The sequence below is a fragment of the Xiphias gladius genome, chromosome 19 (genome assembly GCF_016859285.1).
Source record: "Xiphias gladius isolate SHS-SW01 ecotype Sanya breed wild chromosome 19, ASM1685928v1, whole genome shotgun sequence".
In the NCBI taxonomy this organism is placed as follows: Eukaryota; Metazoa; Chordata; class Actinopteri; order Istiophoriformes; family Xiphiidae; genus Xiphias; species Xiphias gladius.
In genome coordinates, this window is record NC_053418.1 from 19225356 (window position 1) to 19241084 (window position 15729).

General features: G+C 40.4%; 1 protein-coding gene across 2 annotated transcripts in view; it reads right to left on the minus strand.

Annotated features, from left to right (window-relative positions):
* Positions 1–13995, minus strand: part of trpm3 (transient receptor potential cation channel, subfamily M, member 3) — a 128362-nt gene extending 114367 nt beyond the window's left edge. For both annotated transcript variants that reach the window (XM_040155152.1, XM_040155150.1), the window contains exon 1: positions 13792–13995. In XM_040155152.1, the coding sequence (XP_040011086.1) occupies positions 13792–13995 (204 nt within the window). The remainder of the gene's footprint in view (positions 1–13791) is intronic.
* Between the last annotated feature and the right edge of the window lie 1734 nt (positions 13996–15729).

The following is a 15729-nucleotide window of genomic DNA, read 5'->3' on the forward strand; positions in this document are numbered from 1 at the left end:
GGCTAGTTGTAACTGAGTGTACTGAGTGTTTGACGTAGTCATGTGTGTCAGAGTGTTTCCAGGTAGTCCTAAAAACCGGGCCTCAGCGCTCAGTGCTCTGGATGGAACCAGTGAGGGGAAATAGTGGATAGTACAGCTAATGGGTCAACCTCCTCCATTGTGTCCCTCCATCTTTGAAATAAGCCCCCGCTGAGAGGGCGGCACACAAACACAAAAATGTACAGCCACAAAAACGTACCCAAACACACACACACACACACACACACACACACACACTCTCTCTCTCTCTCTCTCTCGACAGGAGATCAGAGCAGTGCCTATCTGGTAATACCTGAAGCCCCCAAGTCTCTGTCGGCCCGGTGCTCAAAGTAGAAATAGAGCTAACACACACACTCTCTCTCTCAGACACATACAGAGAAATCTATAAATGTCAGATTAGCTTTAGTGCTTGCCGATCTAATCTTGAGTCAACAGAGCAATGGAGACGTGGCTCAGTGTTGGAGGCCACAATAATGAACAGTCATTCATTTCACCCCAATACTGCACAGTAGACTGGCATCTTTAAACCCAAAGCCTTATTCTTCAGTACTCACTATGGCTTTAGATTCTTTAGATTCATTAATTCAATCCAGGATCAAGTTGGAAAACTTTCTGTGAAACTATCACAGGCAGAAAGATTTTCAGAGACTTGGGTAAATAATGTTGTAAATGTATTAATCACATTTCTACCTTTGGAAAACACCTGCTTTACTAATCTTAAACATGCCAATAATAGAGTATAAAAGACAAGCAGAAGCCATAAGGCTCCTGCAATTTTGATGACATCATTTCCCTCTAGCCAAGAAGGCAGAGTTTGGATCAGTCTAGTTCAGGCTAGTTGTAACTGAGTGTACTGAGTGTTTGACGTAGTCATGTGTGTCAGAGTGTTTCCAGGTAGTCCTAAAAACCGGGCCTCAGCGCTCAGTGCTCTGGATGGAACCAGTGAGGGGAAATAGTGGATAGTACAGCTAATGGGTCAACCTCCTCCATTGTGTCCCTCCATCTTTGAAATAAGCCCCCGCTGAGAGGGCGGCACACAAACACAAAAATGTACAGCCACAAAAACGTACCCAAACACACACACACACACACACACACACACACACACACAAGCGCGCGCGCGCTGAACGACAGCCTGCAAAGCTGTGTATGAAAACAAAATGCCACACTCCCCTGACATAAATTCTGCATTAGCCGCTGAGAACCTCCATGTTTCCATAGCAACATAGACATAGTGTAATTGCCATCTTGCGGGTCGGTGTAATAAAGCTAGACCCACAGCCCAGTGGCCCCGGGGCCCCTGGTAATGGCTTTTATGGCGATCATTATTGCCACACCGCTACACCAGGAAATACATACGAGGATATGCTTAACCTCAAAGCTCAGAGCTCATGGCATCAGACACAAGAGCTTCAAAGCAGAGTTCAAAGAGGGGGTTTCAGATCAACAGATCTCTATTCAAAGCTCTCTAAATTTACATATATAAAAAATATCTACATTTACATTAAAAACAGAGCTCCCTATTGTAGGGTTTGTTGTTTGAGATACTATGGTGGAGGTACACCAGCTTTCCCTAAATATAGAGTGTCTCTGCTAATGTCATAAGAAATTATTACACTTTTTTGAAATATAATATGAAGCTTCAGGGACAACCAGTAGGCGTGCTACATTACACAATAAAGGCCATGTATTTAATGAGTGAGGAGAATGTTTAAACCATCAGAAGGTTACTACATTGATAATGAGAGGAGATGTATCAGGATCTGTCTGATTCAGCTCAGCAGGGGACATGACAGATTGATTGATTATTGCCCAGTCTTATTAATGACATCAATACATAGCATCGAAATCAGTGAAAAAAAAAAAGCTACAGATTTTTCTGAAAAGAATGAGGGAAATTAAAAACTAAGACTTATCAATTCTGTCTCTACAAAAAAAAGTTGCAATCTAATGGAAACTGTCTAATGGAGGCTCTTTTGGCTGAGGCGTGACCGAGCATCTCTGAAACATTTCTGTCTGTGTGTCTCTCTCTCCACTTCTGTTCCTCTCCCCCTCTGTCTGGGTGAGGATAAATTAGCAGAAGGAATTCAGAGGAAGGCTTCTTAGAGGAGGGTTTAAAAAAGCTTTGATCAGGACCCATGCCAGTAATCTGACAAATCCATAAGAGGAGCAACTCAAATCATGTTCTTTTGTAAGAGGCTATAAATTGCTTTAGCAAGTCACCATGCCCTGTTTATTTGAATATGTGTTTACTCCAGCCTGCCCTGGTGATAATGAACACATCTTTAATTAAATATTTTAGTAATTTAGGAATCCTAGAACACTACATACCTTCTGGTCTTGTGTGTTTGTACGGTATGTGTGCATGTGTTTGTGTGTCATCCTAGCTCAGCAGCTGTGGAGGAGATAAGAAATCCCTGGAGACACTAGTTTTTATAATCCTGCACTCCAGGTAGAGCAGATTTCACTGTTTCCTCCACTTTAGCACAAAGATGTGCACATACAAGTCATTTTGCTTCTATATCTTTCCGCAACATTAGTGCACTGTCGCGGACAGCAAGGAGAGCAAGTTTGGACAAAACTAACCTAAGGACAATAGCACACTTCAATCACTGTGCTATTATGAAAAAGAGCTTTTCTGTTTCATTCATTAGCCCCTTCTTCAACAGAGGGAAAGGTTTATAGAGCTGTCATAATACCTCTCCCTCTCCCTCTCTTATATCACATGGGGAAAAGAGAGGGGGATGAATGGATTTGACGATTGGTATAAAGAAGATGCGATGAATAAAAGCCCAATTAAACCTAGAATTTCGATGAGGTCTGATCACATGTTTTCTGACGCCTATGCATGTGTTCTTGTCAGCGTGGCATTTCCAAGACTAGAAGAAAAATTAGGAGCTCTTGGTGCTGTAGGATGTGGTATTTCATCTACAAAAATCTGTCAGCTCGTTTTTCCTTTTTTTTTGTGATTTAACCAGATAAAGCCAGACAGTGCAGGCAAACCCACCAGTACTTCAGTGAAACTTGGCAGGCTGTAGCACAGAGAGTCAACTAGAGTCAAACTGCAGCGATGATGATGAGTGTTTTTAAGGTCAGAATACACCTTCCATCAGACAGACCATGTTTGCACACACATATTCACACAAAAACACAGATAATGTCTGTCAGGTCAAATGTGGTCATTACCTCAGCAAGGTGAGTTGAGGAATCATTGCCACAGCAACAAAAGTTTGCCATGTGACCTTATCAAACCTTGTCCTCTTGCTTTCCTTTTCCCTCCCTTTTCCTTTTCATGGCCACAGTTCATTTTGCCCTTTCTATTCCCCGGCCCGAAAAAGTTCACCATCCACATCATCTCTCTGAATGGTATTTAGAGAAAAGATCTCCTTAGTTAGGTTTCAACAAAAAAGGGCTGTGCCACACCTCAGCATGTGTGTGTGTGTGTGTGTGTGTGGCGCATGTGTGCATGTGTGAGAGAGAGAGAGAGCAATCCAGAGAAAAAGAGAGATTAAATGTACCACTTTCATTTGTATCACTTAACACCCTGAGACATATCAAAATTATCATGCCTGCTCAACCCCCTCACACTTTAAGCTCCATGCGTATCACAAGCTTGCTCTCCCTCGCTGTCTCACATACACAGACAAACGCAATCACATAAAAATAAGTTCTTTCATCCACCCAAAAGATGCTTTGTCTCCTCAGCACGTTCTCCCACCATCTAACACCTCCCACCGCGTTCACCGCTTTAAACAATCTCTACATTTCGGGCTGTTTCCAAGCTACTGTTGCTATGGATGTTAGTCAACACCCTCCACAGACATATACACACACTCACACGCTTATTTGTACTACTGGTATTCCAGTAGTAGTGTGTTAAGCAGATTACAATGTTGAGGACTAAGCTGCGTTGGCATGCCAGCAGCCCAGCCTCAGGTTTGGTATGACTCAGCCCCACCAGCATGGTTACAGAGAGTGAAATGAAAGTCTCAGGCGCGGTATGACAGTTACTGAGATTACTGAGTTGTGCCAGACCAACTCTCAAATCAAAGGAAAAAACTTTTTGATAATCTGGGTTTTTGTTTTGCTGCTGGTACTCCCTGGTTTATTCGGTAATGTGGTTACAGGACTGTGTGTGGATTGGCGTGTTCACATTTCCACACATCTGCCTGTCTGTCTTCCACCCTCTACCCTTTCTCCAGATTTCTACTGAATGCGTACTCCTATATAATACTATAATTAGTACAGTTGTAATTAAACACAGGAGATAATGTTAGAAATGTCCCGATCAGTCATCACAAATGATCTTTGGCTGAGTACAGACACATACTCGACAATAGCCAAGTTTAATTTTGTCCTATTATCCAGTTACTCATGGAATTAACATTAATGAGTGACATGAGAAGCTCCAAGCTGAATGTTTGTGCACTGTTACTCTTTGCCAAAGAGAAAGAGTTGGAGGTAAGCAAAGCTTTGTTTTTTTGCCAACATGGACGTGAGAATTGAATGAGTGAGTCTCTAACACTGATGCGCCCAAAAAATTTTTCCCATTCATACACTCTAATTCTCACTTCCATATATAGTATATACAGTAAAGGAGAGCAGCGCTGCAACAGTAATAGGCTAAGGTGGACAAAACACAAGAAAGCACAATAAAGGAAGTATCAAAAAATGATCCGATTTATTTTATCAGTTATCGATAAAAATGAAAAATGTGCCCAAATGGATCCTTATACCAAGCCTTTGGATCGGCCTCAGGACATCTCTAGATGACATCCAAACATCAAGAGTCAAGATCATGAGAAGCAAGTTATTACTGTGCATATTACTTTGTTACAACTGTGCTATGCAGCAATCTGTGGGTAAACTTTTATTTAGATGGAAAAAACATTAAAAGGTGGAGATGGTTTTACAAACTTTGCTTTTCTGTTATCTTTTCCGTCGTGTTAAGACAGACATTAGCACTGCTTGAAAAAACACAGACTCATTGGTTCAATGAGACGATTGGATCTGATAAGCCATTCATCTACTCATGGTACCTGTGGCCACAAGTTTTTTAAACGCGATGCTATTTTCAGTCTGTATACCTGGTTAGCCTTAGACCGTTGACATGACCTGACACAATCACACTACACCTCTTATTCTGTCACATTTCCCTTGAAAATCACATTTTTTTGGTTTTGCAGATGCATAACAGAGATTGAGCTGAAAATGGAAAGGTTACACACTCAGCCGAAAAAAAGTGTGTGTTAAGACACCATAAAATCTTTAACAGAAACAACACAAAGTTTTACTCAGACATTAATAATCAGGATTCTAGCAAATGCCATTACCAGGCAATCTGCACTGTGGATCTTTCTTCACACTTGGTTTTAGCACTACCTTGCAGTGGCTTACCACATCACCCACGTATGTAAGTAAACTAACTATTTTTAGTCTCCCTATCTAATAAAGCTGAGCTTTCAGACCACGTCCTGTTCATTTTAATGGTCTCATTTAATGGTTTATTGGTCTATTAATAAATAGTCCTCCACAGCAAGAGCCACAAGGGGGTACTAGAAGCTTCGTGTCAGCATAGCAGCAAAACAATAAAGTTCTAGAAATATTTTTGTATGACATTCACAGTTTTAGACTTGATTTTTAGGGAACTGATTAGTTGGCATTAGATTATATTTAGTCTAAGATATATAGTCTCGGGAAAAGTAAATTATAAACATACAAAGGTCCATGGCTATCCTGCAATATTCAAAAATATGAATCTAACTACTTTGCATCAAGTATAAATTTACACAGCAGAGAAACAGCAGAGCTTCAGGGGATAGACCTAACCTCACCTACATAGTCATTCAACTGCAATTAAGCGGCAAAGGGAGTCCTGTGTGCCTCTTTTTCATCCTGACATCATACTGTCTGTGCAAAGAAACCATACCGTCATATCCTGCGTGCTGCCAAATACAAAACCCGGAGAACTCTGAGTGATGAGGCTGCTGGGAAAGTTGGTACAGTACCACTCTTCAGTTTCAACTTTGGAGCAGGTGAGAGACAGACCATATTTTACTTGACACTGGATGAAAGCACAGATGCAGCCAAAGATTTACTGCTGTTTATATTTGGTTTGGCAGTTTAGAGAAATACAACATGTGGAGCAGATACTGGTTGGGAAAGCACTCAATTTTTTTCTTTTTTTTCCCCCTTTAGTCTCTCACTCACATACTAGGCATTTGAGAAAAGACAGAAGGACTGAAATTAGCAAAATGATCCTGTTATATTGTGCTGTTACTAAAGCATGGGTAGGACCCACAGCCTGAAGTATACAGAGGACACTGGATAATAGATGCAAATTGAATCACTGTAAGAATAAAAGTCAGTAAACTAAACACAATGAAAGGAAACAAGAGCAACACATCATATTTGAAACCAGTACTACCCAAATCAGATTGTGCTACACTTTGCAGCACAAGTTGTGCGTGTTGCCGCAGTAAACACATTACATTTAACATGACATATTGATTATAAGACATTTTTATCATGAGATAATATGTTCTGCCCTCACTGTACCTTTGTATAAGGAACATTATCAATATTGTGAATCATTACAAAAGAGTATTTTATCATTCTTTTTCTTATTATAATCTTATATAATTGTAGCAGCTTTCATTTCCAGTGCAGATTTTATAAAGTTTATCTTTATTCCATAGTGGCATTTTTCATAATTTGTTTAATATTGTCTGTGTTAAAGACTGTGTCCTTGTTAGTCAGTCTTTTTTTTCGATGTAACAAGTTGACTGCCTGGCTAATCCTTTGCTATGGTATTGTGAGTTTCCTGAATGTGGAAGAGGGTGAACTTTTTATAGCACTAATGTATGAGACTGTAGTAAAGAAGTCACCAGGGACAGCACTGGGCTGTGCAGCAAACATTTCCAGGCCAACACACGTTAAAAAGCAATTCTTTCACACATAAGGCCCAATACTTTTAAAAGTCTCCCACATTTTCCTTTCTCTGCTCCTTTTGCATCATATACCCTAATAAGTTCTTCCCTTGCAGGTGACGTGGCTCCTTATTGCTCACTATGATTACTGTTTGAGTTTTTTTGTGCATTATGTTTCACGATATGCTATTCCTATCTCCTCTCAGTTATGTATCACCCTTGCCACAGTTATAAATCTTTTATTTATTTTGGGGGATCTATCCTATCTTCTATCTTCATATGGGCCTACGCTTAAAGATGCTTTGCATTGATGGAGTTCAATCGCAAAAAGTCTCTCTGTTGCTTACCTCAATAAATGTTGTTATTCACTTCCATTTGATATTTCCTAATAGAAATGGTGAAAGATCAATAAGGAAGATCTCTTCCTTCACCTTCTGCCCTGTTCCTCTAAGGTTTAACATTGGCTATATACTCCTGATCTCTCATTATTGAACTGACAACCAGATGTAAATTCCTTGTTTGTGTCTGCATACTTATATACTTCTGATTCTGAAAATATGCGTCACTGCCATGATCCAGTGGCTTAAATTCCAGCTTTGCAGTGAGAGATACAGTTGTTTCCACGCACCCAACAGGGCTCTAGCTCTAAACAAATCCCTGCTATATAATAGTTGTGTCACTTGTTTTGCTGTTTCATGTCTTTGACTGTAATGATCTTTCTTGTTTTTTTATTTCTCTGACAACTGCCACAGACAGAAAAGAAATTTCCAAAAGGATAATAAACAAAACTAACTTTCTCTGAACCTATATTTATGTTCTTCAGAACTAAAATGTGTAGAAAAGTAAACATTTGCCTGATTGTGGTACCAAGCAACAAAAGAGAAAATGCCAGATTTCCTATCTCACAGAAAGAACTTTTAACAGATCTTTGTTCTAAAAACATCCCTTTAAAGAACACAAATCGCTGAACTATGCACCGTTTCCATAGGAACTGACAAAACTGCTTCTTTCCAACCTCTGCCTCATAAAGCAATATCGCACTTGGGTTTATTGTAGTGACAATCCAGACCAAGCATTCACACATTTTCAGTTTTGTTTCCCCTGGGTATAGGGGATTCAAAAAGAACAAAATGAATTTTCGACAAAAACGAAACCTGCCCTTTTTCTCATGATGAAGGAGCAAAAAAATCAATAGTACTTAGTTCACTTGTTACACAAGTATGCGTACTGTATATGTGTGAAGAGAGATTAGAGGTTGGAGAGAGCGGTTGTTATGTTTGAACTCTATAAAATGTATGATATGGTGAGATATATTTTAAGAGGGCTGTACAGTGGCAGTGGAGTAGTACCAAAGTGTCCAATCTATGTTACGATCATTAAACTAAATTTTTTTTTTTTTTTTTGGCCACTTGAGGGCAGTGGAAACAAGTTATGAACACACCATTGGCATATCATCACCTTTTAAGTAATATGAGGAATTTGTTAGCAAGTAGTTGTTGATTTACACATCCATCCATTTTGGAGCATTAGTATCATTCATTTTGAGTTGTGTTTCTGGCCACCTGGTGAATTTAATTTAATTTTTTCTCAGCTGCTAAATACTTCACTATGATCACCAGCTAGTCGGTAGCTTTGTCTCGCTGCCGTTTGGTACTAAGCAAGCAGTGTGCAGTGAGTTTTTAGAGCTGACCGCCGCAGCTGAAAATGATGCTAAAAAGAGCAGTGAGACTGGACCAAAATTCACTATAAAGCTCAGTAAAGCTGAGGGAAGCTGCAGATTCAGGTGATAATACTCTCTAGGTTCACTAAAAGTCTCCCCATTCACAGTGTCACATTGTTTTCACATTGTTATTTAATACATTGTTATTATAAAAACTAGTGCAATGCCCTGAGTGGACACATTTAAGTGTTTAGATGGACACATGAATTCAATTAAGAAGGAATATATTTTAGTCACCACACGTCACAGTGTACTTAATAATGCCTTATCCCAATATCAACATCATTAGATTCAACATATTAGTTCAGATCAATGCATAATAAATGAGCAAAAAAAAAATGTCCTCCGATTATGTTATTGACCAATATTGTGACATGTTCTCTTGTGATAATCACTCCCTTTGCTCAAGCCTTTTTAGCTTGGTAACCGTTCTGCTCTGTGACTGTCCAGTATGTTGTTAGCTTATGACTCGTTTACATTTGATTGACGGTACATGCGTACAAGTGGCTGTGTTTCAGTTAAAAAGGCTCCTTGTAGTTTGGTGCAACTTTTATCGATTATTTCTTTTTCATAGAATTAGCGAAAGTCTCAAGAAACACATAGTGAGCACCAGCGAGCCTAATCAGGGCGACTAAAGATCACAGAGGAAAGGAGGCAAATGGGCTATGGGAGCTTTTTAAGACATGCTCTGGTGCTGGCGGTGATCACATGGGCAAAAAGTCTGTTTTCAACACCATTGTGTTCCCACTGTGACATGAGATGAGGCTCATTACAGCCACAAGCATCAGGGTTATAGTCTGAACTGCAAGGCTCTGACACTATCATCCTATCTCAAATTGTCATATTCTCTACGGGAAAATCTTCATGACATGCTGGTTCACACACAATAAAATGCACACACAGTCAAGCACACAAAACCCACACAAACAAACAGTTTAACCCTCAAAAACATTTGTATCTTTTCATAAAAGGGAAAGGGGATTTCTCTAGCTGTATTGAGCAGAAGGTTTACATGATCCACAGATGGCTTCATGAACTGCAGGGCATTCACATGGCAATAAAGAAAAAAGCAAACTGACACAAACTAAGACACAGGCTTTATCATACACTCAATATCTGCAGACTCTCACAGACTTCACAGACCTTCAAAGAAAAGGTACAGCAAGAGGCAAATACAATACCGTAGGATTGTAAAGACGAACTAATTCTGAAAAATAAATACAGGATTCAGATACACTGTATAGCTGCACAGATCCAAACCAAACCATTGAGTAACTTTGTCTGTATCAAGTCTTTGTGTGTGTGTGTGTGTGTGTGTGTGTGTGTGTGTGTGTGTGTGTGTGTGTGTGTGTGTGTGTGTGTGTGTGTGTGTGTGTGTGTGTGTGTCAGAGAGAGACAGAGAGCGAAAGACAGCACGGCCTTTTTCACAGCAGACATTTCTAGTTGTCATAGTAGGGAAATTTCAGGTGTAATCAATAATATCACTTATTGCACTGCACACTTGGTTTACTGCAATGACTTACTGAAAACATATGTAGCTGTGCCATAATTAATGTTACTGGTTGAGACTGGGCTTTGCCTGCTGTGACCAATCAGTGTTTCTGCTGTGAAAAAGGTCTCTTAAGCATTTGTACCTATGATCCTTTCACACGTGTGTAACGTAGACCATAACTGACTGACATGTCCCTGACTCTGCAAGTTCTGCAGCACCTGTGGTAGGGAATAAATGGCTCTACCCAAATTGAACCTGAGCAGAGGTCAAACCTGTGTGAGTGTGCCTATTACAGTGATTACTAACTTTTTATTTTTTTCTATTATGCTGCATTTACAACATTGTAACAAAAAACATAGATTAAAAAAAATCTTAAAATTTTGAATCACAGGATACATATTTCTAAGTCTCCTCCCAATGTGTTTTTCTTGCAGGTAAATTAAATAAAAACATTCAGACTTCCACTTTGGATTTAAGGCGACAAACTTTAGTCCAAAGTGCTGAATTCTCTTAAAGTTCTTCTCCCTTACTCTCTCTATCGGTCTTGCCCTCTAATTCTCCTTGTCTTTCACTCATTCAGCATTTTCACTGAGTATTGGATTCTCAAAGCGCTTATGGAGTAATTCTCCATCTCTCACTCACTTTCTCTTCCAAATTCTATCCTCCAGTCTCTGTCTCATTCATTCAGTCGGTCACACACAGGGTCGCTCACTCAATCAGTACACACACACACACACACACACACAATCACACACACCTGGCCATTACAAATGACTAATGACTCAAAGTGTCTAATGATTGGAGACTAGCAGCGGTGTTGTTTTAGTGTCATTCTGTGGTTCATATCCAAGCAACACAAAGCCCAGAGGACCATGCTTAGCTTCTCTTTGTGCACACAGACACACACACAAACATAAACGCAGCTAGAGACACGGACAGGAGCACACGCACTTGTTCTATTGTTATGAAATATTTTGAGTCTGTTTTACATTTACATAGTCCCTTATCCCACCTGTGACAAAACTGGCTGACAGGCCTCTACGTCGCTGTAAGTATTGCTTAAAAAACACTTCCTCTGGTATTCTTAAATCAGAGTACATGTGCAGTACAAAATAACACTGGTTACTGGGGCATAACTGAAAGACCAGAAATTGATCTTGTATCGGCAGACGTGCATATCTCCCACACATCTCTCAACTCCGATATCGCTGCCAAATATCACCCCACAGATTGGCTAAGTGTGATAGTCGATGAGCACTAGCTAGCAGCCAGCTTTAGGCATTGTGACCTTGATCCATAAACATGGGTGAAGTTCTAGAGTGGGTGGGACCTGAGATCCATCAGACCTATATTACAGAGGTTTCATCGTTGCCTCAATGACGATGGAGAATTTTTCACTTTTTCCCACTGGCAATTTTTCCCACTAGCCTGACAGATGCTGCCAAAAGACATAGAGTATACATCACTTTGGAAGCACTACAAACCACCCAGTACCTTGAAGCTGGTGCAGGAGACAAGAAAAAAGATGGGAATTGAGTGAAATGACCAAAGAGATGAGTAACAGATAGTAATTCAGAGTCTGAGTTTCCAAAAATTCTGTGATTCCACTTTTTTCACATTTCTCTCAATAATTCCAAATGGCTTTTTATGGCAAGTCTTAAGACGTAATTTCACAAATACTTACAGCTGTGCTGTGTCTTCAGATGTACCACTCACAAGTTTTGTAAGTGCAGTGTTTCTCTTCTAATCTTGCAGTTATCCTCAATCTATTACTACTCCTTGATATTACTACAAATGTGATTTTGCACTATGCAAAGTAGCTTCAATGGAGCAATTAGCCAAAGTCATTGAAAGTCTGCCAGCTGTGACTTTCTCTGTTGACATTCAGTTAATGTTATTTAATTACCCCTACAAGCAGGTAATGTTTATTTGACTATAATAATTCTCAATGATCTAATATTTCTTGATATTTTCTTTTTCACTTTTTCACGTGGCATTTCACAATGCATTGTTGCCAGTCACTGGATGCCACTGATACTAGCTGGCACAAGCAAACAAATATGCCCTCATTTACTTGGACAAGTTTTATAAATACTGTGATGGCAGAATTTTAGCTGAGCTCCAAGTCCATAAAAATTGTAAAATCTAAGCCACTCAACCACTGTTCATTATGTATTAGTTTATAAAACCATAAAACCAACAGCTACCTTTCAAAAGACGACTAAAGTGCAAATGGCACACATTTTACTTGAGGGCCATTTCATTGTTGGTTCATACTCCAGATAGGTTATTTCACAAGTGGAATCACAATTGCATGCTACAGTTGTGACTTCTATTTTCCATTAAATATCCACTGGGTGCTGAGGGTTTTTGACAGACTGGTCCTTTGGACAATTTACTCATTCTGTACAGGGAGTACAGACCGCCTAATCACCAGTAGTCTTTGGTCGATAATGTGTTATGGCGACTAGCATTGATTACCTAGCATTATCTAAAAAGTTAGAGAATAAGTACATGTAGCAGCTATAAAATCTAAATGGTAAATAATCTCCTACGTTTTATGTAGTCAAGTTTACAATATAAAGTATATGTATAAAACATCTCGATATATGAATACAATATTCTGTCCTGACTACAGTACCTGGTTTCCAAGGTAACATGGATGGAAGACTGTGTAAAGCTAAAAACAACTGCACAGTAGCAAAAACAGTGTCTTACTATGGGTAATGGTAGATGCCTACCTGTTAGCAAGGGGAACCACAGAGTGAATAATCTACTGAAGATTTTGATGTTTAAATCCTTATCACTAAACTGGGAAATTAACCAACAATTTAGTCTTCCAAATTCTTCGACCCCATTTACTAGAGCCCGACCGATACTGAATTTTTGGGAACGATGCTGATAACAATTTTAGGGAGTAAAAATTCCAATATCGACATATCGGCTGATAGTCTTATATCAGCAGAAACATATATCTATATATCTATATATCTATCTATCTATATATATATATATAGATATAGATATAGATATAGATATAGATATAGATACATACATATATATATATGAATATATGTTAGAGTTACACTGAAAAGGGAAATGATGGGCTCGTTGTTTATTAACCTTCCAGCAATGTATTTCACAATCTAGTTAGCAACTTACCGTGAAGACACTGCTTGACTCCGCACCACCATCTGCTCAGCTGTGGTGTGTAGTCTGCTACATGCATTGTAGACAGGACTAAGAGTATTGTAAACAATTGAGTTGGGAGTGCGCTCTGCTAGACAAACTATCTGATGACACCATTTCTAAATTCCCCCAAGCATCTTTTTCGGCATTATGTTCTTTAAAAACCAGTTTTCATATTGGCGCATATCGTATACATATATATATAACATATACGCTGATACAGATATATTTATGATAGGCCAATATATCGGTCGGCACTACCATTTACCCCGTAATCCCCCACTGCTTCTTAACTCCCTCCCAGTAAAGGTGCTATCTTGACATCAGCATTTCCTGTCAGGTTTCCCTCCAAGCATCCAGGTCATCGATTAATCTTTGGGGGAACATGTTGAGGGGGCCTATGTATCCTCGAAACATCTTACCGGTGGCTGCTGAGAGTTGAGCACCCCCCTCTTGGTAGACCCCCCTCTGGAGCTTAGCCTCTTCCACGACTCTGAGAAACGCCCCCTGGTGGTGGGACGCCCTGGCCCAGATGTCCCAGATGCAACAGATGAATCATCCCGGGTGGAGAAGGGCCGCTCCCTTCGCAGCTCCCTCCGCTCAGCCCACTTCTTCTTGGAAGCCATTGGTGTTAAAAATTTGGTCAAGAGATGTAGGAAGTAGGGCAGCCAGGCTTTGTCGAGGAGACTGTTATTTAATCAAACTAGTGCCACAGTTGGCATCCTCAGTTCATTCTTAACTCTTCTGCCTACTGAACTAGCCTGATTCGCTCAGCCTCTGTGTCTCTCCTCTTTCTTTAAGTCTTCTTTTTCACTTTGAAAGATTGTGCAAGAGAAATTTTTGACCCCCTTCTCCCTGTTTCTTTTACTTTTTCCTTCTTCTGAGCTCTTGCTCAAAAGGAGTGGGACAGCAGATCTTCACCTGCTCAGCTGCCCTTCTGTGCTCTTCTTTTCTTCGCTCTAGAGAGGAGAGGTAGCGGAGCAGAAGGTGCTGTCTGCACCCTGTTGCATGTGCTGTTACTGTGGCTCAGCGGTTGATGCTGTTTTCCCTCCTCACAGAGAGAGAGAGAGAGAGAGAGAGTGATACAGTGAAATAAGGCAAGGGAAAGAGGGAGGGAGGGAGGGAGGGACAGAGAGAGGAGGAGGGGGTTGGAGGGCACGATATTCAGATCCGGGTGAAAGGGGCTTCAAGACAGAGACAAAATAATATCAAGGAGCTCCCAGAGTGGGCAGGGAAAGAACAGGAAAAGACAGCGAGACAGGTGGAGAGAGGGAAAAAAGAAAAGGCTACAAGACAAGGAAAGCGAAAGTGACAAGCAAGAGTCTCTGGAGTGCAGGGTTCCTGTTGAGCATAGCGCAGAGCTGCTTTAAGCTGACTGAGAGGCACAGACATAGACACCCTGTTCAGTAAGTCACTCTCTCACCGTGAACACTGTGCCTTGAATACAGCTACTAGAGCTCCATCTCCTCCCTCTCTTCTTCCTCTGGCTCCCTGAGCTTTCATTCACAATCTCACTCTCTCCCTCTTTTTTTGCGGGGTACATGTCTCCCCGTCTTTTCTTCTTTCTTTTCTTCTTCTTTGATGTACATGGTTCACAGTTCATGAGTTAAGCCAGCTGAGCCTCAGTTTCTCTGATACAATTAAAGGGTAAAGGACGATACCAAATATAACTGGCAGTTGTGGTTTTCTCCGATTTTTCAATTTTCTGCTCTTCCACTCTGTGACTCTCTCAAGTCTCCTGATGTTCTAAAAGGCATGCCATGCTGTGGAGTTGTAGATTTGACAGAAGGTGAGAATTTTAGTACTTTCTTCACATGCAGTGGTGAGAACAAAGTGGTGCTTGTTATTTTACAGTTGTATGATAATATAAAATGCTTCCAATTCTATTTTGTCCACAGAAGAAGAGAAAAATATTTTGGGACAAAAGAACACGAAGAGAGAGACAGAGGGAGAGATGTTCTGAGAGAGAGAGAACAAGTGAGATAGCAGGACAGAGACAGGGAGAAAGAGTAAGGAGAGGTGACAGTGTCTGAACACCAGGGACATTGTTGTCGTCGCTCCCAGCAACTACTCACCACCTGGGAGTACCCTCTACTGTGTATTTGTGTGTTTGTGCGAGTGTGAGAGAGAGAGAGAGACAGAGAGTATGACTGACCAAGTGAGAGACAGAGAAAGTGAAAAAGCGAGACAGAAATTCCCCGGAGGATGAGAATAGGAAGAGTGAACAATGACTGTGAAGAGCGGGAGAAGGAGGGAGAGCCAGTGGGAGTAAAAATACATAATCACAAGTTATGATCGAACACACAACGACACCACAGGGAAATTAAAGTCAGCCCTCACTTTTGTATTCGATGACTGAC